The 23892-nt window shown below is 53.6% G+C and overlaps 1 protein-coding gene across 8 annotated transcripts in view; it reads left to right on the top strand.

The window, feature by feature from the left end:
• PPP1R12B (protein phosphatase 1 regulatory subunit 12B) overlaps positions 1-23892 on the top strand; it is a 98998-nt gene that overhangs the window by 52150 nt on the left and 22956 nt on the right. For 7 of the 8 annotated variants that reach the window (XM_066379436.1, XM_066379427.1, XM_066379410.1 and 4 more), the window contains 5 exons: positions 6262-6352; positions 6963-7166; positions 8837-8996; positions 9077-9189; positions 9990-10031. In XM_066379436.1, coding sequence (XP_066235533.1) covers positions 6262-6352; positions 6963-7166; positions 8837-8996; positions 9077-9189; positions 9990-10031 — 610 coding nt within the window. Of the gene's footprint in view, positions 1-6261; positions 6353-6962; positions 7167-8836; positions 8997-9076; positions 9190-9989; positions 10032-20734; positions 21340-23892 lie in introns of those variants that run through there. The other variant, XM_066379472.1, reaches the window with a different exon arrangement.

Raw genomic sequence — 23892 nt, 5'->3', positions numbered from 1 at the left:
GCTGACCCACGGCCTAAACGCACAGTGACCTACATAATAAAAAGTGTCACTGGTGACAGTGGCTTTGGCACTTGAGGCTGGAGTGTTTTTCAGGAAACAAATGTGCAGAAGTACAAGGATCTGGAATGTTCCCTGGACTCACATCTAGAGAGGAGGAGGCGCCCTGAACCGTGCGAGTCCAGAGCAGGATCAGCAGACCGCTCCTCTGAGGTCCGACAGCCTTCCTGGCTCTGTGGTCGTGAGGGCTCCACTGCTTCTGTGGCAGCAGCGGCCTCCCTGCTGGTGTCCGTGTCAAGTCTGAGCTGCTGTCAGCTTGCAGACCCTAAAAGACTTATTCTCCTGTCCTTCACAGAAAACATTTGAGAATCTTTGCATATGTAGCACTGTTGACACCTTGGGCCAGGTAGTTCTTTGTGGGTGCTTTCTGGGGGCAGGAGTGTCCCCCACTGAGAAATATTTGGTCTAGAGCAGGGGTCTCAAACTCGCGGCCCGCCGAACAATTTTGTGCAGCCCGCAGACTAATCCACGAAGTCCAAAATATTTTGGATAAAATTAAGTAAGCCTAGGGGCCTACTTGTATTTTTCATTTCTCTAGCATCCTAGCTAGATATTAGCTTAGTTAACAGCAGTTGTGATGCGAACTACAGTTTCTGGTCGTTTTGTGACACTGAGTAAACTGCATGTACGATTGTGCTTGTTGTACTGATTTTTTTTTGTTTTCAACTGCAGTGAGAAAAGTGTTGCGTAACAGTTGCCTTTTGTAGACCTAGTGCGGCCCGCTGAACAGCTGTGATCTTGCTCTGCGGCCCACATGCTGAGTTGAGTTTGAGACCCCTGGTCTAGAGGATTCAGGAAATGCCAGGTTAGCGTAGGGAAATCTCTTGTCTTGAAAATCATTGTTTATGGAGGCGGTTTTGGTTCCTTGTTAAACTTCAGCTGCGAGCTCCCTGTTGAACTAGAGGCCCTAGGACGCCTGACATTGAATGCACTTATCCTGAACCACACAGGTGGCTCCGATCCTGATATGTGATGCACATCAGCCCGACCTCTTCTGCTATGTCATCAGCTTATCGAGCTGAGCAGGGCTTGCTGTGGTCCCTGCATGCATCTGTGGTGTTTCTTCCTGATTGTTCCTTCACCACTGTTGACATGTGTCAGTCAGCCAGTGAGGCCAGATTCACACACAGGGCAGCCACGAGGGTCACCAAAGGCAGACAGAGCGTGTCCAGGAGAAGGCTGCGTCTCACTCATCCTCCCCCATGCGCAGGCAGACCTCTCTTCCACCCTGGAAGGAGGGGGTATTGATCAGGCAATGATGAAATATGCATCATGTGCAGTGGTATTTTGGGAACTGTTGCCTGCACTGGCTCTGCTGAGCCCGAGATTCTGCCTTCCTGCACAGAGCTGTTCCTTCCCACCCCTCCTCCTCTCCTCCTCCTGCTTCTCCCCCTCCTCCCCTCTTCCCCCTTCCCCACTTTGCTCCTCCTCCCCTTCTGCTCCTCCCCTTCCCCTGCTTCTCCCCCTCCCCTGCCCCTGCCCCTGCCCCTGCCCTTGCCCTGTTCTGAGGCACTCTTAGCCTGGCCGCTGGCGTGCAGCAGCAGTGAGCTCTCCTGTTGCCAGGAGCCGGTGCTGAGGCTGCACCTTTCACTGCAGCCCTGCCCATCCCTGACCTTCACTTCATTATGCAGGCCTGCACAAGGAGGTATGGTCTGCGTCCTGGAAACAGTCATTGTCAGTTGTTGGAGGGACAGAGGGAAGGGGTGACAGGTGAGGTGGTGGGACTGTTGTGACCGCAGCTCCTGTGTACTGCACCTGTGAGTGTCATGGGTGGGAGCCCAGCACAGCCTCCCACAGCCCAAGGAAATGCAGCCCTGCCACCATAACATCTTTGAGAAGCAGAGGAGGGACAGGGGAGCCTCTCTGAGGAGGAGACTTCGTTGGTTGCTGTTCACTGTTGCTGCGGCCGGCCAGCCGTGTGGTTTATGAGATGAGCTGGGTATGGTGTTCAGGTCCCGTGAGTGGGTTCTGTTCTTCCAGACTGTGCCATCCAGTGTGGGATCCAATAGCCATGTGTAACTATTTAGATTTAAACTAACGAAAAAAATAAAATTTGAACTCATGCTTCTCCATCTCAGGGGCTGCATTAGTGCACACGCGGCAGTGCCTGTTCGTTAGAATGTAGGCGTAACAGTGTCTCTGCCACCACACAGAGTTCTGGTCTACTGGACTTCGTCCACTCAGGCATGACCAGCGAGGTGTGATGGGCCTGCTGGTCAGTGGGAAGACTTAGAGCCTATTTGTCCAGAAGCTGCATAATGTGGGTTCACTGTGGTTTAAAACTAGACGAGACCTTAAGACCCTAGACTTATTTGTAAGTATAGAAACGAAGGTCCCGAGAGAGTGATAACTCTCGGAGGTCATACAGGGAGCTCTTGCAGAGCTGGGATGAGCTGCCAGGAGGTGTCCCTGCCTCACCTCAGGGCGGCTCCCTTCCGGGGGGGGGGGGGGGACCGGCAAGGAGCCTTCACTAGAGCCTGTGTGATGGGCCCACAGCCACAGAGGAGGCTCCATCCTTGAGTCACCATCATGCAGTCTGTCCTTGGCAGCCTGCCATGGCAGTGGCACCTCTGGGAAGATAATCAAGGATGCGGCCTGGGAGAGGTCGGATGTCAGACACCTGTACCATAGGTTGTGGTGTTGCTGGATTTGGGGAGTCATCTTGAGCCATGGCACCAGCTGGGAGAGCCTTTAGGTCTCTGACCAAGCAATGTGGTGACCTTGACTGTGTATTTGTTCCATTTGGCTCTGATCATCTCATCTGTGCAATGGGATTCATTTTATTATCTCTGCTTGGAGTCTCGGAATTAGAGGAGGGACGTCTTGAAGTCATAAGGTCTCAGCCATCGGTCTTGGCACTGACTCCTGAGTCCTCTCCCCAGCACTTGCAGAAGCTCAGATGGAGTCCCTGAAATACCCTTGCCTGGGTGTGGCAGGCAATGTATAAACCGCTGGACCCCTGTGGTCATGAGCACACATCCTGTGTGCTGTATGTAGGTCACTGCCCCACCTGGTCGTGGCCGTCTGATGGGACAATACAAGCCCCCTCCCCAGGGCAGGTGTGAGATGTGGGGCTCCTCCAGGCTATTTCAGAACCTGTTTCCTATTAGTGGAGTCTAGATGAGAATTTTATTCTCATCACTTGAGGAAGTTGTGGTTATTTCTTCCTTTTACTGAGCCCTTTGAACCTCCATGGGGAATGTTTTCAGGGGAATTAAGACCTCTTCCAATTGAATTAATTATTCACTTCCAGTAAAAATAATGGTGGTGGGAGGATGTTACAACACTCCAGCACGTCTTTCTCCTTCACACTAACTGCTGCACAGCTGTCCCTGTGGTGACGGAGGCCACGTTCCCTCAGTGGAGGCCACAGCCGAGCTCAGAGAACTCGCTGGTGCCAGGCAAGCCAGTGCTTCAGGAAAAGGGGGGGGGGGGCGAAGTGAGACTTCCAGCAGAAAACCCACTCTAGTTAAATGCACAAATGAGCACGCAGGACTGAAGAGGAGGATGGCTGAAATTAGGAAACTCAGCTATAGACCTGTGCAGGGGAGGAGCTGTGAACTTGCTGGTGGACAATGGAAAACGCCCAGAATGAAAGCTGGAGATCCAGGTGGGAAGTGAGGGAATGGTAGGAATAGTGGATGGTGCTCAGTGCCGTTTATTTAGCCTGGGGCCCAGCCTGTCACCCCCGTCGTTGTCACTCACACCTGGGTGTCAGCAGAATTTTTATTCTTTTTTGACAGAGACAGAGAAAGGGACAGATAGAAACAGACAGGAAGGGAGAGAGATGAGAAGCATCAGTTCTTTGTTGTAGCACCTTAGTTCATTGATTGCTTTCTCATATGTGCCTTGATGGGGGGGGGGGGGCTGAAGCAGAGCAAGTGACCCCTTGCTCAAGCCAGCAACCTTGGGCTCAAGCTGGTGAGCCTTGCTCAAACCATATGAGCTCGCACTCAAGCCGGTGACCTCCGGGTCTCGAACCTGGTTCCTCTGCATCCCAGGCTGATGCTCTATACACTGTGCCACCACCTGGTCAGGCGGCAGATGTTTTTTTGAACAAAGTAAGCCGTCACATCACATCTTTGCTGTCAATTATAAAATTTGAAATTTCAAGAAGAAACTACAGTTTTAGGAAACTTGCATCTGCTACTGTGGTGACGTCACGAACTGCTCCCAGTGTGCAGGTGGTCGTGAGGTGTGGTCTTCTCTTTCTCTTTATTTTTATTGCTATTGGGATGTAATTGGCCCATAGCATTGTTAGTTTTGGGTGTGCAGCATAACAACTTGATGAATATATTGTGAAATAATCACCTCTTATCACACATGTTAGACTTTTTCTTCTTATGAGAACTTTTAAGATCTCCTTGTTCTCTTAACATCTTGCAAATACTCAGTGCAGTATCGTTAACTCTGGTCACCACCCTGTACGTCTGTCCCAGGACTGAGTTTATAGCTGGAAGTCTCCCTTCTGACCGACCCTGCACCCATGTATTCTCTCCACCCCACCCCGCTCCGCCTCTCGCAACCACCAGCCTTGTCTCTGTGTTGTGAGTTTGGGATTTTTTTTTAAGATTCCCTATGTAAGTAAGATTATACTAGTCTTTCTCTGTCTGACTCATGTCACTTAGCAGATGCCCTCATGGTTCATTCATGTTGTGACAATAGCAGGGGTTTGTTTTTTTATGTCTGAGTAACATTTCATTGTGTATGTTACCACTTTTTTTTATGGGATATACTTCTTTTTGTTTATAAGATTTTATTTTATTGATTTTACGGTGACCTGGGAGTGGGAAGTATCAACTCATCATTGATTCACTTTAGTTGTTCGTTGCTTGCTTGTTGCTTGTCGTGTGTACCTTGACTGAGCAAGTCCTTCTAGGATTTCAAACCGGCGACCTCAGTGTTCCAGGTTGGCGCTGTATCCACTGTTTCACTACAGGCAATGCACCACATTTTCTTTATCCACTCATCCATCGTGGGCACTTAGGTTGTTCCCATGTCTTGGCTGTTGTAAGTCAGGCTGCTGGGAACATGGGGATGCAGATATCTCTTTGAGTTTGTGTTTCATTTCCTTCGGATAAATACCTAGAAGTAGAATTGCTGGATCAGCTATCATAGTTTTATTTTTAATGTTTTGAGGAATCTTCATAGTGTTCTCCAGTGGCTGCACCCGTAATGCACGAGGGTCTCTTGTCTCCACATTCTCATTAGCACCTGGTGTTTCTTGGGTTTGGTAACAGCCATTCTGACAGGTGTGAGGTGATAACCTCATTGCGGTTCTGAGTTGTATTTCCCTGATGATGAGTGATTCTTAGCATCTTTTCATGTACCTGTTGGCCACCTGTGTGCCTGTCTTCTTTGGGAAAATGTCTTGAGGTCCTCGGCCCCTTTTTTTTTTTTTTTTTTTTTTACAGAGACAGAATCAGAGAGAGGGATAGACAGGGACAGACAGGAACGGAGAGAGATGAGAAGCATCAATCATTTTTTTGTTGTGACACCTTAGTTATTCATTGATTGCTTTCTCATATGTGCCTTGACCACGGGCCTTCAGCAGACCGAGTAACCCCTTGCTCGAGCCAGCGACCTTGGGTCCAAGCTGGTGGGCTTTTGCTCAAACCAGATGAGCACATGCTCAAGCTGGGGACCTCGGGATCTCGAACCTGGGTCTTCCGCATCCCAGTCCGATGCTCTATCCACTGCGCCACCGCCTGGTCAGGCATCTGCCCATTTTTAATCAGTTTACCGAAGCAGAAAATATAAACAGGCCTAAGTGTATTAAAGAAAATTAACCCCTCATTTCAAACTTTTCCATAAAGAACATTGTAAATCTACATGGTTACATTGGTGAGCTCTTCCAATTATTTCAGGAGAAAATGACCCATTCTTGCACAAGTTCTTATAGAAAATAGATAAGGAGAAAACTATTAACTTGTGTGACCTTAGTTTCCAGACCTGGCCAGTCATAAGAAGTCACTAGAGGCCAGTGTCTCACATGAACATGTAGAGAAGCCCCAACTGAAGACACTGCTCTGTGTACAGAGATGGCCCAGCCACGCTCACCCAGGAACTGGCACTGTCCTGTCTCTCACCTTCCCGTCTTCTCCACAGGCCTCACTCTGCCGAGGTTGGGAGGGCACGTGAGGATGCGGGCACCTTGTCCTCCTCGGGGCGTCCTCTTCAGGGCCTCACTTGTCTCCTCCTCAGGTCGTATCTGACTCCCGTCCGAGACGAGGAGGCCGAGTCTCTACGAAAAGCACGCTCCAGGCAAGCGCGGCAGACCCGGCGGTCAACGCAGGTGAGTGTGGCCTCCTGTCGTGTCCTTGGATGCCTCCAGACCCCATGCTGGTGACCTGTGAGCAAGGTGCCATGTGGACCCCGTGCAGGGCTGTCACCTGGCGACAAGGAGTGGGGTTCTGATACTGCCAGCGCAGCGAGGGCGGGCCTGGTAATGCACCTGGGCACCTGCTGACAGCTGGGAGGTCCCTGTAGGGCTTGAGAATGTTCTGCCATTAGAGTGTGATAGCAGCTGCGTGGTTGGGCCAGTGCACCCAGACCCTGGCCTGCACACTCACAGGGGCTCACGCTGTATGTGTCACGTTCAGTCATAAATGAGGGGAACCCGGGAGGAAGGGTGCTTCTGATCCAGTCACTGGCAGGGCTGACAGGAAAGGCACGGGGATGGACTGCCTGGGAGCCCGGGCCCAACTGAAGACAGGCAGCTGTGGGAGTGAGTGTTCAGTACGATGAGGAGCGTGGGAGCTCAGGTCAGAGGGGCGAGGACAGAGCAAATGAGTGGTCGTCTGCACACCCAGGCCCTAGTGTCATGCCGGCGTCACCTGAGCTGACTTCGTTCGGAGTTCGTTGTGTTAGGTCTGTGGTCTCCCCTGACTGTGCCCTCTCCCCAGGGAGTCACCCTGACAGACCTGCAGGAGGCAGAGAGGACCTTCAGCCGGTCACAGGCGGAGCGGCAAGCGCAGGACCAGCCTGGCCTGAAGCCAGTGGGCACCGAAGGGCTGGAGGGCCGAGCTGAGAGCCATGAGCCCTCCACAGTGCCTGCAAAGGGCCCTGGGGAGGACCGCCAGCCCTGGGGCCGGGGGCCAGATGAGGAGGTGAGCAGGTCTGCCGTAGGTGCTATGTTGGAGCGGGGTGGAATGGGGGCAGGGGCAGTCTCCCCGGGCATGGGTGTGCTGGGCTGCTTCTCGGTAGGCAGATCCCAGGGAACACTGCCCATGTCTGTCCTTGTTGCCAAGCTTTGTGTGGCCCAGGGGTGCAGTGGGATCAGTCAGAGGTCACTCTTTCCTCTGGGAAAACGGATTGATTTCCAGTTTTAGTGAAATTTAACTGATGTGTACCACTGTGTTAGTAATAGGGGTGCAGCATGATCATTTGATGTGTATATGTATTGCACAATAATCACAGTAAGTGTAGTTAACTTAATGAAATCTATTCTTTAAAGAATAAATGTCTTCTGAGAAGAGGTGATAGTGTAAAATGCAAATAGAAATGTAAGCATTTACCAAGTACTTTCTTTATATCAGGCATTATTTTAACTATCGCACATGGGTTAATTTGTTTAATCCTTAACCCTTAAGGTCGATGTTATTGCTCCAACTTTGAATGTGAGGGACTTGAGGCGCAGAGAGGATACCTGCCCAGTACTGTGCACAGGGACATGGCTAAGGAGGGTCTGGATGTGGGCAGACAGGCTCCACAGCCCTGCCCTCACCCTCAGTATGTTCTCTAAATTCTGCAAAGCCCTCAACCCCATGCGTAGGGGTCACTGCTGGGGTGAGCATCTGACTTGGTCTCCTCCAGCAGACATAGTGGTCAGGGTGTGGGTGTAGCCTGGTCTCCCTGAGACGGTCCGGGACACTATTATCACTAGTGATCAGTACCACTCCCTTTCCCTCTCAGAAGTGTCCCGGCCAGTCATGTCTCCTGGCGTCACCACAGTGACAGAAGGAGGAAGCCCCCCTGCATGGAGCTACCTGAGGGTCTGTCCCTTAGCAGCTGCGCTGAGGTCCGTCCTTCTGGGCTCTGTTCCCAGCACCCCCATGCTTGTTGCGTTTAACCTCACAAACCCTTGGGAGGTGGTGCCCCTCCCTCCCACATAAGCTCCCTGAGGCTCAGAAGTGTAACGTGCTCATGCCGCACAGCCAGTAGATACTGAAGCCAGAGTTTGAACCAAGTTCTGTCCGACTCCAAAGCTTCCTGTGTTTTATTGCTTCTGTTGTCGTATAAAACACAAAAGTGTACAATCTGCACATGCAGTGAGAACTTCTCCCTCTCTGCACCTTTGATAAACCAAGTTGAGGCCTGTTATCAGGTCCTGTCTGTCCTGACCCAGGGGAAATGGAAATTCTCGTCACAGCTCAATAAGCCCGGCTGTGGCGAACTGGGGGAGGGGAGCCCCAGGCGGGGGCTCCATGTGATCTCTGCTCCCAGACGCGCCGAGCTTTGGCATTTCCTGTGGGACCTTCCTTCCCTGCATTCTATCCTAAAAGTTGTTATCCTTCTTATTTTCATCCCAGAATCAAAAGAGTTTTACTAAACATCAGCGCTGCCCAGTGCCCTTTGCCTATGCAGGGGTAATTCCAGTGTCAGCACAGGAGCCCAGACACTGTCTCCTTTCTAGTGAAAACTTAGCTCCTTCAGCTCAGTGGTGTTTGCTGAGCACCTCCTGGTGGTCCTCTTATTATAGAGAAGCCAGTTTTTAGCAAACCTGAGCATGTGCGTGGTTGGACTTGACCTCTAACTTCTCATCCTATGGACTCTGCAGCCTGGGTATCGGCGCCTGAGGTGTGCGGCTCAGCCAGACAAGCCCACAACCACGGTGTCCCCATCCACCTCGGGGCCTGCCCTGCACACCAGCTGCCATCGGTTGCGGACAAGCAGGCCCGACACTGAGAGTTCAGAGACAAAGGAAATGGACAGAGACGGTGCGTAGGGCTTCCGGAAACGTGGCTTCCCCGTGCTTGCCCGGCGCCTGATGCTCATTCCTTGTTTTGTCTCTGGCCAGAGAGGGAGGAAGCAGGTGTGGATGACCTGTCCCCTGGCGGGCTGTCCGTGCGTGAGAGGAGGCGGCCCAGGGAGCGGCGGAGAGGCACGGGCATCAACTTCTGGACGAAGGACGTAAGTGGCAGTATTGCTAGCACCTGTCCCAGTGCCCGGTTGCCCTCTGTGTTGAACTCTGAGAAGGTCCCACACGGGGCATGAAGGGGCGGGTGGTCAGGAAGTGTCGGTGGGGAGAAAGGAGGGACAGGAGCTGGGCGTCCGCGGGGCCCGAGCTGCAGTGGCACTGGCACGTAACTCAGTAAACAGCAGGCATGAGTGAAAACCTGCATTTACAGCCTGGAAATGAGCTTGCAGTTCCACTGTTTTTCCCATTCCCCCTGGGAGGCTCACAGCCAAGGGCTCCTCCCCCACATGGTCGTGGGCCCAGTGTGCAGCACAGGGAGGCACATCTGACTGCATTTGCCCTTTAGGGAAGAAAGGGGGGGTAACAGGCCGCAGGAGAAGTCCGGCTTTGGAGCCAAAGCTGCAGCCCAGGGCCCACTGCCACCAGCATGGCCGGGCTCTTGCTCATTTGTGTTCTCACCTCACTCAGCTCTGCCACGTGGACCTTTTAAAAATCCAACCCCTGGTCCCCAACAAGCAGTTGTTCAGTGAGACCAGAACTGGCAGTGTCTCTGGGGACCTGTCTCTGGTAACTATCTCTCAGCTGCAGGACTGAGTTGGCTGTAGCTGTCAACAGAGGTGGAGGAAGGTGGTTAGGTCCCTCCAGCCAGGCGCCATTGCTGCTGGGATGGCAGGCTTGGTTCCGAGCTGTCAGCCGTGTGCCATGCAGGGTACATTGTGGGCAGCAGGGGCTGCTGTGGTCCAGGACATCTGTGATGGTGACCCTCCTGTTTTCCTTCCTCCTTCCTCTCCAGGAGGATGAAGCCGACGGCTCTGAGGAGTTGAAGGAAGGGCGGGTGAGTGACTGGCATGGGGGCGGGGACCAGGCGGGCGGCGCTGGCCTGTTGTCTGGGTGGCGCACTCTTGAGCAGCTGTTTCTCTGCCCTCTGCACTCCCCACAGGGCTGTGGGACTTTCTGCCCCCTCTGTCCTCTGTGAGGGTTGCTGGGTCGTGTCTCTGAGTTTAAGGAAGTAAAGGCAACGCTGTCTATGACCAGCACAGCAGCCCTGTTGGCGGCCTGCTGTCAGGGGGACAGCAAGGAGTGAGGCTTAGAAGGGGAGACGTTGCTGCAGCCAACCTAGTGCATGGTTTTGTCAAACCCATCCCTGTTGTTAAGTTCATGAACCCCCGAGACCAGCAGTATGGATGCAGTTTGATGTCCTAGCACCTTTGACAGGTGTGTTTGCAGCCAGTCTGGTTCATTGTCCCCGTCAGCTGTGTGACAATCTGTCTCCCTGTTGTGATAAGTGAAAAAGAAACTGAACCTGAATCCTAACATGAGGGAGGTTATTCCGGTCATACCTGAGAAGGTGTGTGTATTCAGGAAGAGTGTGTGTGTGTCTGCTGTGCCGTGTCTTTGGCCAGCTGACCTTTTGCTCAACAATGGGTTTAAGCTAGAGGGTCCCTCCAGGGCTCCTCTGTAGGTTTGTCCTGCAACTGAATTCGTCACTAGGGGGCGCACGTGGCCAGCAGGATGGAGGGTGGTGAGCTCGCTGGCTGGCATGCTGTGTTGAAGAGACTGTCGGGGAGCCCACTTCACAGCAGGAGAGTCACTCATCTCTCAGCTTTGGGGATTTAGAGACAGCCAGGGCAAGGGCCTCATTTTACAGTTGAGGAAACTGAGGTCCAGGCAGAACTGTTTGTCTGAGGACGCTGGCGTTGGCCCTGAGAACACAACACAGCTTCTGTGTCCCACGACAGAGTCAGACACGGGGCAGAAGTGGTGGTGGCTTTCTGTATTTCCTGCAGGTGCAGGACAGCGGGTGTCTTGACCTCTGAGGCAAAACTGCGACCTCTCTGCAGACCTTGCTTGAGGCTGGAGCCCAGGGAAGCCCAGGACTGCCCTTGTGTTGGATAGCTGGTGTGGATGCTGACTTGGCCTCTGCCCCTACTCTTCCCCGGCACTGGTGCCCTGAGAGGGACCAACACTCCTGCACCTGGGCAGTGGCTCTGAGAGCTGGCTTCTCGGCCGCATGTACAAGCATGGTCCTGCTCTGGGCTGGCATCGTGGGCGAGCTCTCAGACCTAGGAGAAATCCCAGGGACCATATGTTCAGCTTCCCATTTTAAAGATGAGAACTGAGGTCCATATGGGTTCAGGACGTCCAGGTCACAGCTGTGCTCCTCATCTGGCTGTCGCACAACTCTCTGCTAGGTCTTGCGTCTGCTTTGTGTCTCAGGTGACACCCTGTTGGGACAGGCACAAGAGCAAGCTCACAGAGCTGCAGCCCAGGGGCTGGACTCCAGCCAACCACGCTTGGCCCTGTGGCCTCTGCTCCCTTGTGTGAATGGGGTTGCTGCCAGGCCAACCCCTCAGAGATGTGACACACAGTGACTTAGTGCATGTATTAGTCGAGCTGCCTGAGAGCAAGCTAATTATTCTCCAAACCTGTAGGTTCCTAAATCTGGATGAAGGTCAGGCTCTGCTGATCTTAGAATTCAGTGACTTGATGTCATTTGTGAGCTCACCCACAAAGCATGAATGGCTTGTGAGTCAGGGGGCATGCACTCCCCAACACATGGCAGCATTCTGAACACAGACCTGGGGAGTCTTTATTGAGTATGAGAGGGGCTCCTGGGTGAGGTGGGGAGGCCAAGTGGGCTGTGTCCTCAACTTGCTCGGAGCCTGGGAACACCTGCTCCTGCTGGGTCCTGCAGGTCTGTGCACTGCAAGGAGGCTCCCCCGCCAATGTTTCGCCTGTGTTCCCACAGCTCCGCTTCTCCCCAAAGAGTTGTCACGGCTCCAGCCGTCTGCCAGGTGCCCTGACCATGCTCATGCGAGCTTTACTCCTGGCACTGAACCTTGTGGAGTCCCCTGCTGTGCAAGGGGCGCCTGGTGAGTTTCCACCCACTCCCAGTGCTTGTCCTTTTAGGTAAAACCCCAGCGCTGTGAGTCTCCTGCTCTGGCCCGACTGCCTAATATGGTAAGGTATGTCCCGGCGAGCTGCCCTGAGAGACAGCTCGGTTTGGCTAAGTTTAAAAATGAGAGGTGAGTTATTGTTTAGACAGAAAATAACATTTCTCACAGTATTCCATGTAACAATCTCTAAATAAACAAACCAACCTCTCTTTTGAGAAAGTGAATGGCTAACAAAACATAGATGTTCCTGCCTCAGCCTCTTCGTCTTCACCCCAATAAGAAAGGGTGGTCAGCTTGTCCCAGGCAGGATGTCCTGAGGAGCCTGAGGACTGTGGCAATAGCATGACTCTTCGGGATAGAGTGCTAAGTGGTGGCCGTCCATCAGCCCTGGCGCCTGTGGGCACAGCTCACAGGAGAGGCTGTTGGGGAAGGGGGCGGCTGGGTGATGGGCAGCTGAGCCCCTGCGTGTAGCCTGATGTGTCCTCCAGGCGACCCCACGCCCCCCAGGGTCACATGCCCAGAGTGTCCTAGCAGTTTCTCTTGGCATCTTCCTTTTAAGGATTCAATTAATTTTTAGGTCGTGCTGTTGCCAAGGTGATTCAGTCAGCAGAGCTCACATCTGTTCCCCTGAGACCTTGTGATTTTTGGACCCGTTGTCCCATTGCGCCAGTGAGTCTGCTTCAGTCAGGGACCTTTTTAAGATAAAATAAACTGATTTTCACATGTCTGTTTGGGCTTTGCTGTGACTCCTCATCCAAGGATGTGGAAGGTTCATCAGTAGGTCCTCTCCCATCTCCCATCTCTTGTGCCCCATGGCCGCAAGATGCTAGTTTTTAGTGACTGTGGCCTGCTGAAGAGATGCTGGTGTGGGAGCATGGTGGGAACAGTGGGCATGGCACACAGCAGAGTGCAGAGGGGGTGGCTTCACATATTGGAGCGTTTCTGGGGAGGTTACAAACTGTGGGGTCCTGTGAGGGTCACGGGCAGGGCAGCGCCGCCGCGCGTGCTCATGTCCTGTGTGACAGACGCGGCGGCCATCTCCCTGGATGGCAGAGGTGAGCGCCTATCTTGTGTCCGAGTCCAGAACCAAACCGGAGTCTGTGTGGAACACACGTGCTTTGGCCGAGGGGGGTTCTGCAAGAGCAAGTCTGGCAGAGCTTGCAGGAAACTGGCCATGGGGCCCACGATATGTGAGTGAAACACATATTTAAAACAACTTTGTCTTTTCTCCTTACAGATTTGTCATGATTTTAGCTAAGTTTTAAATCTGTGGATTTCATTTCAGGGTAGTAGAGGCTGGAGGTGTGAGAAAACTGTTGTAAAGGGGATTCTCTGTACTGTAAGAACAGGAAGGAATTGTCAGACACTGAGAAGAAATTACTGTTTAACATTCTGCTGAATTCCCTGCTGGTATTTTTCCTACGTTTCGTTTGTTTGTTTTAAACATGTCCAAGACCAACTAATGCCATCCTTAAGAAAAGGATCATTTTTCACCCTGTGTGTCCTTGGGACCCTTCGTTCCCATGATGACAGCCTTGAAAGGTCATCTTCAGGCAGGAGGGCTCAGGTCTGATGGTCAAAGTTGTCAGTCTGTGGGGTGGGGGAGGGCCTGCCTGAGCTTTTCCTCAGTCAGTGTTCTTTCCACTGCTGGTGGTATGGCTGCAGCTGGCCTGGGCGCAGGCAGCTCACGCCGTGTCCTGGCCCTGCGGCTGAGGGGAGAGCTCCGGTGGGATGTGCAGGTTTTCCAGCAAAGGGCGCCTACAGATTTGTCCTTGGGTGCCAGGTTGCAGCACTGACGGGGTCATTGGACAGCATTGTACGGCGGAGCCTGTATGGTGTAGAGTTGTCTCCACACCGGTGCAGCTCCCGCTGGGCAAGTTCAGGAGTCAGATAGCAGCTGCTTTGCACCGTGAATCCCTTCTGCAGGAAACCACGGTTTCACATCCCCACATAACCCTGTGGACACAGGAAGGCTCACACGTGCCTGAACACAGGGCAAGCTTGCAAGAGCACGTGACTTCACGCTTTCTAGTTTTTGTGTTCTCACACCTTAAAATCCACCAGTGGTCTTGGCTTCTGGGAAGAAAGGAGGGACATTTTAAAAACCTATCAGCAAATTCATAGCTCAGACAAAAATACTTCACATAGTTCTGGAGCTTACAGCTCTAGTTACGGTTCTGAATCTTTGCAGTATTACTTACCTGGGTGTGAGGGGAGGGGCACACGTAGCCCACATAGCCACACTGATGCATCGTGGGCTGTCTTGGCACGGAGGCCAGGGTCTCCCTCCTCCAGTGTCCCGTGCAGCTCCTTGCCAATGATGGGGGGACGTTCCTGCCTGTCCCCAGCACTGTGTGTCAGGGAGAGACGAGCCTCTAGCTTGTCACATGCTGGTCCAGGTCAGGGTCACACAGTCGTAAGTGCTTGATTCTGTTGCCATGCTGGAAACACAGCCACGGGTGAGACGCCAGCACGTGGGCGTGGCTGCGTTCCAATAAAACTTTATTTATAAAGGCAGCTGGTGGGCCTCCACTGTAAGTGTTGTGTGAGCACCAGCATTTCCCAGCTCACTGGCTCTGGGAGGATGTGTGTGCTCACTTGGGACAGCACTGTGAAGGGAGGAGGGAGCTCTCCCCTGCCATTCCGTCGTCCCCTGTTCTGATCAGCGTGCTCTCTGAAGAAGGTCTGAAATGGCTGTCCCTGTGTCCCCATCTGCTTTTCTCTTCCAGTCTCGAGCAGCCCGTCTCTCCCAGAGCCTGCTCTGGAGGCTGGGCAAGACCATGTGGGGCTGTGCAATGATGCCCCTGAGGGACCTGCTCTGTGGACCGGCCATGGGGCGTGGCCTTCAAGGCTCATAGCTTCTCAGAAGTGCCCATCAGAGGCTAATTGCTGGTGCTATTAGAATTCCTTAGGAGAAGATGATCCTGGAGTTCATTGTTGTCTTTGCCTTGTTAACGCTCAGTTTGCGAATCCATGCAGATTTGGGGGGGACTGACCAGGTGGTGGCAGACACCTTTAGAGCTTTGCCCTGGGTTTAGAGTGTTAGCTGGGGGAAACTTGGATTCTCTTTTAGGAAGAGAAGCTAAACTCTGATTCTTTGGCCACTCTGAGGGGACAGGTGACGAGAGCTGACCTCTCAGCTTTGTCTCACGTGAGTGAGACACAGGAAGAAAACCAGGTTCTCCAGGTACACGGGTCCAAGAGGTTGCCGAAGTTGCTGGACTAAAATACATGAACTGCTGTGTGGGCAGCTCAGGAATCCCTTCTGGAGGCTAGACGGGGCCCGGCAGGTATGGATGCTGGGACCTGCAGCTGAGCTGTTTGCAGTGATCACTGCCCAACAGGGGCAGCTTCTGCATTCTTCTTCTTCAGATTGGTCAGTAGCAGTCACTGCTCATTGTACGTGGTCAGACTTTGTGGCCCCCCTCCAGATTCTGAGTTGAGGTTGTGCTAGTGGAGGTGGGAAGCCCTTGAATCTGTGCTGTCGAAGCTCCCCAGTGATCCCCAGTAGGCACACCTGGCAGACACTCTTCCTGGGAGTGTGACGTGTGGGGTCCCTGGGGTCCTGGGAAGGTGTCATGAGGTGGGATGACAGGGACCCAAGGGGGCTGGGAGGCAGCCTGCCCCTCTCTTTCCTTCAGGCATGCTCGTATCTCTTAGAGTTCTTGGCTGAAGGGACCGGCCAGGCAGCTTACAGAGAGGCTTTGCTAAACTAGCAGCAACAAATACTTATTTCAGAACTTAAGTCCTAAAAACATGTTTTCACTGCAGCCCACAACTGAGCTTCAAGGAAGAAACTTGATTTAGACAGTGATTACTAGAAGTGATTATTAGAAAACTTTCCAGACGCACAGCTACTTCACAGCTTGAGGGAAAGTGTGCAAACTCACTAGTTTCAGAACTGGAACTTAGACTGCCTGGCCTGTGGTGATGCAGTGGACAGAACGTCAACCTGGAATGCTGAGGTCTCTCGTTCAAAACCCGGGCTTGCCCGGTTGAGGCACATAGGACAAGCAACCAATGAGCAGTTGGAATGAAGCAACTACTTCTCGTCACCCAACCCTCCTCTCTGTAAAATCAACCGGTAAAATCTTTGAAAGTAAATAAATAAATAAAGACACACACACAAAACACTAGAATTAGAGTCAAGTAACATTTTTTTACCAACCAAAATTGGCACAGATTTTGGAAAGATAATGCCCACTTTTATTTAGGTGAGAGTGCAGTGAAATGGGCTGTCTGTTTTTTACTGTTGGCAATGCAAAAACACTTCCTTTTTTGGGGCAGCAAATAGTCAAACTATCAAAAGCCCCCAAACTGATCCAGAATTTTCACTTAAAGAAATCTATCTCTAGGAAACAGTCCAAAATAGAAACAAGAAACAAAGGCTTCCTGTTCAGATTTTCATCACAGGGGTTGTGTGTGTGCGGCTCTGTGAATGGTTCCTCATCTGTTAAGCGCTCTGTTCGCCTGCCGCGTGGAGGCTGTCAGAGGACACAGCTCATCTCCACAGCTGAAGAGGAAGCTAGTGGATTGGAAAACGACATGGAGAAATCTTCAGAATGCAGGTCAGAGACAGGGAAATGAAGAGGAGACGTGATGACCCAAAAGGCAAAGGAGGAACAGGAGGCGATGACAGTGATGGGAACTGCAGCCAGGAGCTTCTCTTGGGGAGGGGCATCACCCGCATGGGACCCCGGCACGCAGAGTGGGCGCACACACTGAGACTGCAGCTGTGGGGCCACGTCAAGTGGGCTCTGAGAGCCGCCGATGCCAGAGAACAAGTTTCTCTTCAGAGCGTTGTGGGGTACTAGCCAGGACAGTTGCCCCTGGTCAGCCTGCCACCCACTACACCTGGGGAGCAGCGCCTGCGAGGGAAGCCCTTCCGTAGAAAGATGGATGCAGAGAGCCTTGGGTCACGGAGACAGTGTGAAGTGTGGTCCTGGAGCTGACCTGGGAGTTTTCCCATGTTTAAAACCTGGGTCTACGTCTAGCAATAATAGCATTGTCCCTGTTGTAAGGAGAGAGGATGCTGGTTAGCCTCAGGGACTGCTTGTTTCGTGCATGGACAGCACCAGGGCAGGGAGTGTGGAGGCTGCTGCACACAGGCCCGCGGACTGCAGGAAAGGGCGTGGCCATTCCTTTCTCCCTGCCTGTCGGAGCATCCAGCCCCATGCACAGGCTGTGACAGAAATGACCAAATATTTTAAAATAGATCAAGTTGGTAAAAAACCTAAACTCGAAGTAGAATTCCTCAACCCACGTGTTTATAATGTGTTTCTGTAGCCTCTGTGCAGAGCCACTGATGGTGCATCAGTTTCACAACTCAGTTCCAGGTCTCCTGAAGCCTATTGTCACCAAACGCTGAGCCTGGTTGTAGGCGTGTTGTTGGGGCGGGGGTACTCTGCCTGACACCGAGGACAGGCCCAGCCTGAGGGTCACAGGCTGCTCTGTGCTCAGCAACTATCTAGAGACAGAACTTTTCAGAACCACTCTTGACTTTGCTGAATATCTGTAGTTTTCATGCAAGTGGCAGGTGAATGTATTCTTTGTAGCTGCTCATCCAGCATTTCACGAGAACTAGAGAGCGAGCCTCCTATGGCTGCGTCCACGTTGCCCAGAAGAGATTGGACTGGCGTGTTCGTGCTTCTGGTCCATCCACACCTTCTCATCGGGCGCATGAGCACTGGACAGGTAGCTCCTTTTCTCATGGGTCTGCCTGGAGCACAGGAGGACATCAGTGCCCTTGGAGCACTGCCCCGTGGCCTGAGGACCAGTGTCCCATCTTGTCAGCGGCCCTTGTGCACCTCGGCCGGCTGCATCACTGTCGGGCAGGAGGGGAGGCTGTTCACGTCTCCACATGAAAGGAGATGCCTCCTACTTCTGTTTGCCTTTTTTAGCTGCAGCTAAATTTTTTTTTTTTTTTTTTTCATTTTTCTGAAGCTGGAAACGGGGAGAGACAGTCAGACAGACTCCCGCATGCGCCCGACCGGGATCCACCCGGCACGCCCACCATGGGGCGGCGCTCTGCCCACCAGGGGGCGATGCTCTGCCCATCCTGGGCGTCGCCATATTGCGACCAGAGCCACTCTAGCGCCTGAGGCAGAGGCCACAGAGCCATCCCCAGCGCCCGGGCCATCTTTGCTCCAATGGAGCCTTGGCTGCGGGAGGGGAAGAGAGAGACAGAGAGGAAAGCGCGGCGGAGGGGTGGAGAAGCAAACGGGCGCTTCTCCTATGTGCCCTGGCCGGGAATCGAACCCGGGTCCTCCGCACGCTAGGCCGACGCTCTACCGCTGAGCCAACCGGCCAGGGCCTAGCTGCAGCTAAATTTAAATTTAACTCCAAAACACTGAGCCCGTGGACCATTCTAGGACAGGTCTGCCGAAGGGGCCTCTGTCATCCCTTCCCCTTTGTGAGTTTCTGAGCCTCATGCTTTTCTGGTATGGGGTGTTGTCTGAGGGTAGACAGGCCACCTCCTGTAGACTAGTAAAAATCCCTAAATAAGTGATTGTTGGCAGACCTGGACATCTGTCTCCGAGGCCTCTGTCTTCCAGGCTCTTGGGTGACTAAACCTTCACAAGTGAGAGAGGAGAGTGGCCCCTCCCCTGGAAGACCTTTCCTCCTCCCCCATCCCTCTGCCAGTCGTCTTACAGAGCAGCCTGAGGGTCCTATACCCCGAAAGGCACAGGACATGAAGGACACATTCGTGGTCACGGGGCAGCTGGTGTCTCCTCAGTGAGAACGGAATGACCAGTGCTCGCTGGCCAGGAGAGGGAAACACCATGAAGGAACAGTGGGTTTAATCTGGTGTCAGCAGGAACCTAGATGCAGTGAGCATGAGCTTAGTGGACAGAAGGAGCCTTGACTTTCACTGTCTGGAGAACATGTTTGTCCTGCGTTTCTGGGCTGCTCTTTTTTTTCTTTTAATGACTGAGGAGAGAGAAAAGTGGGAGGAGTGGGAAGCGTGAACTCATAGTAAGTTGCTTCTCCTATGTGCCTTGAACCGGGCAAGCCTGGCATTTTGAACCAGTGACCCAGCATTCCTGATCGATGCTTTATCTGCTGCACCACCACAGGTCAGGCTCTGGGCTCTTTTTTTTTTTTTTTTTTTTTTTACAGAGACAGAGAGGGATAGACAGGAATGGAGAGAGATGAGAAGCATCAATCATCAGTTTTTCGTTGCGACACCTTAGTTGTTCATTGATTGCTTTCTCATATGTGCCTTGACTGTGGGCCTTCAGCAGACCGAGTGACCCCTTGCTCGAGCCAGCGACCTTGGGTCCACGCTGGTGAGCTTTTGCTCAAACCAGATGAGCCCACGCTCAAACTGGCGACCTCGGGGTCTTGAACCTGGGTCTTTCCGCATCCCAGTCTGATGCTCTATCCACTGCGCCACCGCCTGGTCAGGCATCTGGGCTGTTCTTGAATGTCTCAGTGTTCTACGCACACAAGGAATTGGAGTGGGTGGACGGCAGAGCCCTCAGACCCTTGACCTCAGTTGGTCAGAGCTGCTGCCTCAGACAGGTGTGTTTGCCAGTCAGCCTGCCTCAGCCTTGGTGTCACCCTTGTGTCACCGCAGAGTCACCTGTCAGCACTGCGTGATGGGACGTGAGCAGAAGTGTAGGGCAGAGGCCTGTGGGGGGAGCACTGCACTATAACCTGCTGGCCACCCTGGTATGGGACCCTCTCATCCATGTCCCTGCAGGGGGCATGTCACCTGGTATGGGACCCTCTCATCCAGGGTCTTATCGGTCCATCTGTCTACATGGAGAGCTCTTGTGGGTTACCTGTGTGAGCAGCACCTAAAATGTGGGCTCATCAGACATCTGAACCCCTGGGTATGTGGTGGGACAGGTCGTCTTCCTCAGAAGTTTCTAGACGATCTGAACCAGGACCCCTGGATGAACCCTTTGAAGCAGCATTCTTCAGACCAGCCTCTGGGTAGTGGATCACTCCCGATGAATTCATTGAGACAGTCACAACATTGGGAGGCGTGTTGGAAGGTTGGGAGGATGTACATACTGCAAAGGGTGAGGTGGGGGCACAGGGGTGAGCTATCACTCTGGGGGGGGGGCCTCTAGCTTAGAAAGCATTCGGCCAGAAGTCAGAGGGGGCAGCAGAGTGCAGAAAACGATTCAAGGTCAAATTCCAAACCCCTTAACGCCAAGCAAATTCCTTTCTTTTTAACCCTGATATTTACCGTGGACAACTCAGTCCTATGGTGCTGCTGTCCCTGCCATTTGGGGTCCCCGGTCCGGCTGCACCCACCCACCCACGTCACCTGCTGCCATGGAGTTTCAGAGAACACAGGTGGCTATGTCTTGTGTTGAGCACCCCCTGGGGTAATTTGCTGGGCATCCTCAGGCAGACAGAGCAGCAGGTTGTTAAGGTGGAACCCAGATGGCCTGGAGGGGCTTTGCCTGCTGCATCTGTCTGTGCTTTGTCATCACCTCCGGGAGTGCCTGTGTCAAGAGCAGGTCTGCCCCATGCGCTTCCGAGCCGCGTGAACCTAGAATCTGCGGCCTGCTCCCTTGCGAGTGGCGGCTGGCCTGTGGGCTGAAAGTGGATCTTTGCCCTTGGCCCATGTCCAGCATTCCTGGCTGAGCGAATAGGATTTGAAACGTCGGAGGCAGAGGAGGGGAGATGTGTGCCTGGTGTTTATATGTGAGCCGCTTCCCCGGAGGACGTGGGACGACTCCCCCGCCTGCTTCCTGCCCAGAAACTCGGCTCCTTACTCACGTTTGCTTCACTTGCTTGCCTGTGTTTGTCACAGTCACCGACGCTGTCCAGCCGTGGGGTCGAGCTCAGGGGCAGCATGGTCTCCAGAGTGTCTGTGTTTCTTCCCTCGGGGTGAGTGGCACTGGCTGTTCCCAGGCTCGGCTCTGGCGGGATCCAAAGTGTCTTCCCTCTGGGTTTCATCTGGTGTCAACAGGAACCTAGATGCAGTGAGCCTGAGCTTTCAGAAGAACCCGGGACTCGGTCTAGGCATAGCAGTGCAGCTCCACCGTGCCCTAGCTGGGACTGCCGTCCTGCATGCCCTGGCTGGACATCCAAGGGACTGTGCCTGGCTCAGACTGCACACCACAGGACGGCCACGCCCCTGCTGAGCTCTCCCGTCTCTGAGCAGCCCGCTAAGCAGGAGCCATGTCCTCCCTGTACACCCGCAGTAAGGAGTTCCAGCGGAACAGGAAGTCCCCTTCAGACTCGCCCCCCGCGTCTCCCTCGCCCACAGCCAAGACGCTCCGAGTAAGTGCGTGTCGTCTCCGTGTGTGTCTGGGATGCAGGCTTAGAGCTCCACAGGGCAGGGGTTCGGGACAGGCCCTGCTGGCTGCTGTGTGGGGTGATAGGCCCATGAGCAGTGGTCCTGTGCCAGCAGATCGCTGTGTGACCGTCCTGTGTCTGAGCCCTTCACAGGCACCAGCTGCCCGGCACTGAAGTTTCTGAGTCCTCGTCACTGTGTCTCTCTGGCCTGTTCTCACTGTACAGAGCTATATTTAGTTGTTCCCTTTCCTGTGTTTTATGGGTCAATACTATGTTTTTAAAAGAATAACTCCCAGGCGGCCGTGGGACTGTGTACAGTAACCTTCAGTTATGAGCATGTGTATGTGTCCGTGTGTGACACAGACAGCTGAGCCAGGTGCCGTGATGCATGAGTCCTCCTGCTTGGCCTCCAGGAGGTGGGCTTCAGCGGCAGAGAAGCGACTGCCATCGGCTCCAGGCCAACCACTGAGAGTGTTGTGTCTGCCAGGAGCACCCTGGGCCTCCAGTGGCGTCTGCTGTGTGCAGCTCCTTGTTAGGGAGCAAGATGCTATGCACAGAGGTAGTGGGGTTGTCGCTCCTTATTTGGGGGCTGAGCACACTTCTGTGCTCTTCTGCGTCCTCCCCCGGGGCGTACAGGGCACCACGTATGCGGGGTCTCAACACCAGCACTGCTTAGTGCCCAGACACCAAAACATTTTGTTACAAATCTGTTTATTCTTAAGTCCCTCAGGGGGACCGAGAGGGCCCACCATGGGCCCAGCACTGAGAGGTGTTGCTGGGCAGCACCTGGGTTCACCTTGGCAGCTGCCACTCAAGGTTCTCAAAACAGAACCCCTTCCTTTATTGTATCCCCTTGTACCACCATCCCTGAGCCACACGTGGTATGTGGTGCAGTGACACTGGTCCCTTTCCTCCTTCCTTCTGTGAACTAAGTTCCAGGGCCTCCTGGCTCAGTCCTAACAGTCGCCCTCTATGTGGGCTCTGCATTCCCTTTGCGCCTGACCCTTCAGACAAGTCGCCGTGGGAACACTTGGAGGGTCTGGGTTATTAGAAACCAGGAGCAACTGAGTTCAGTGTGGCCCAGGCCGCATATCCTGTGGCTGAGCCTACGCCGCACCCAGGAGACTCACGTCACTTATGGCCGAGTTCTCTACTGATCTCACCGCAGCCATGCCCACCAGCCCCCCTCCTGCCGCCCCCCTTCTGCCGGGTGCGTGAGCAGGCACTTGCGCTTCTGTGCCCGTCTGTTTTCTCAGCTGCCGTCTCTGCTGGGTGCCCAACGTTGCTGGGGGACGGACCATGTCAGGATTCTGAACAAAAACATGAGCTTTACACCTAGAACAACTGACCTGTGTCAGGTGCTTCACTCCGGTTCCGGGCAAGGGGAGGACTGTGGTGTGAAGAGAGCGCTCATAGCACCAGAGCCTGGCAGCCGTCTGGTCTGACCGCCAACCACATCCACCCACAGCACTGGCGTCTGATCAGACGCAGCTGAAGGTTGGGGACACGTTAGGGTCAGACCATGGTAAGAGCTTGGGTAACTGGGCACCCCACACCCAGATATGGGGGGACCCAGAGCTGGGGCTGCGTCTGCAGAGCAGGGAGGGGCTGGCTCAGACCCCAGTCCACACAGAAGAGTCCGTGGCCCCGCACAGGGCCTGGTGGGGCCCTGTGAACCTAAATGAGTCCCCGCTTAGGGACTGCAGCCTCCTCTGTTGACAGCAGAGCTGGGTGGGGCCTGTACTGTGAGGCTAGGGAGCGTCTGAGCATCTCAAGAGTGGAGACGGGCAGAGGCAGGGTGTGACCCAGGGACGAGGGAGTTAAAGGGGTGTGGCTTCGGCCTGCCTTGTGCATGGTGCTCTGACACGGAGCCAAGGTGCATGTTCTGGTTCTGCCTTGCTGTGGGGAGAGGGGCTGTGAGTCCCAACTTCCATAAAAGGAAATGCCCTCCACAGGAACTTCACAGTGACAGCTGTGCACAGGGGACCAGTGTGGGCACCACGTCTCAGACAGACTGCAATACACCGAGCAGGCCTTACTCTCACTCGAGAACAACCTGTGGGATGCCTCAGTCACACGTGCATTGACACTGTCCCTGCCTAGCAGACTGGGGACCCTTCTAAAACAACCAGTGTTGCCCAGAGATTGTGCAATTGAGACCCTCCCTAACGCGAAGCCACTTCTATGCGGAAGAATGTCCTCACCAGCCAGGATTTTTGTTTACTTTCTCCCATTTGTGTTACAAAAATAGTTTTTTTGTTCTCTGAACATAAAATTATACTATTAAACACGATTCTCTCTTTGTAGGGACAATGTCTAACCCCCCAACAGAGCCCGTCCCCCGCCTGTGCCCCCTCCCCCCACACACACCACATGGCCACCAGGCCTGTGCCCCAGTCTCGACCCAGAATTATAAGATCATCATTTTAAACCATTCTTTTGGCATTCACACCTCCAGGTCTCTGAAGCTGGGAGCTCCCCAAGTTCTAGTTCTGCTCTCCCCGATCCGGCTCAGGAGCAGCCACTGCTGGAGTCAGT

The sequence above is a fragment of the Saccopteryx leptura genome, chromosome 1 (assembly GCF_036850995.1).
Source record: "Saccopteryx leptura isolate mSacLep1 chromosome 1, mSacLep1_pri_phased_curated, whole genome shotgun sequence".
Lineage (NCBI taxonomy): Eukaryota > Metazoa > Chordata > Mammalia > Chiroptera > Emballonuridae > Saccopteryx > Saccopteryx leptura.
This window is presented reverse-complemented; position numbering and strand designations above follow the sequence as displayed.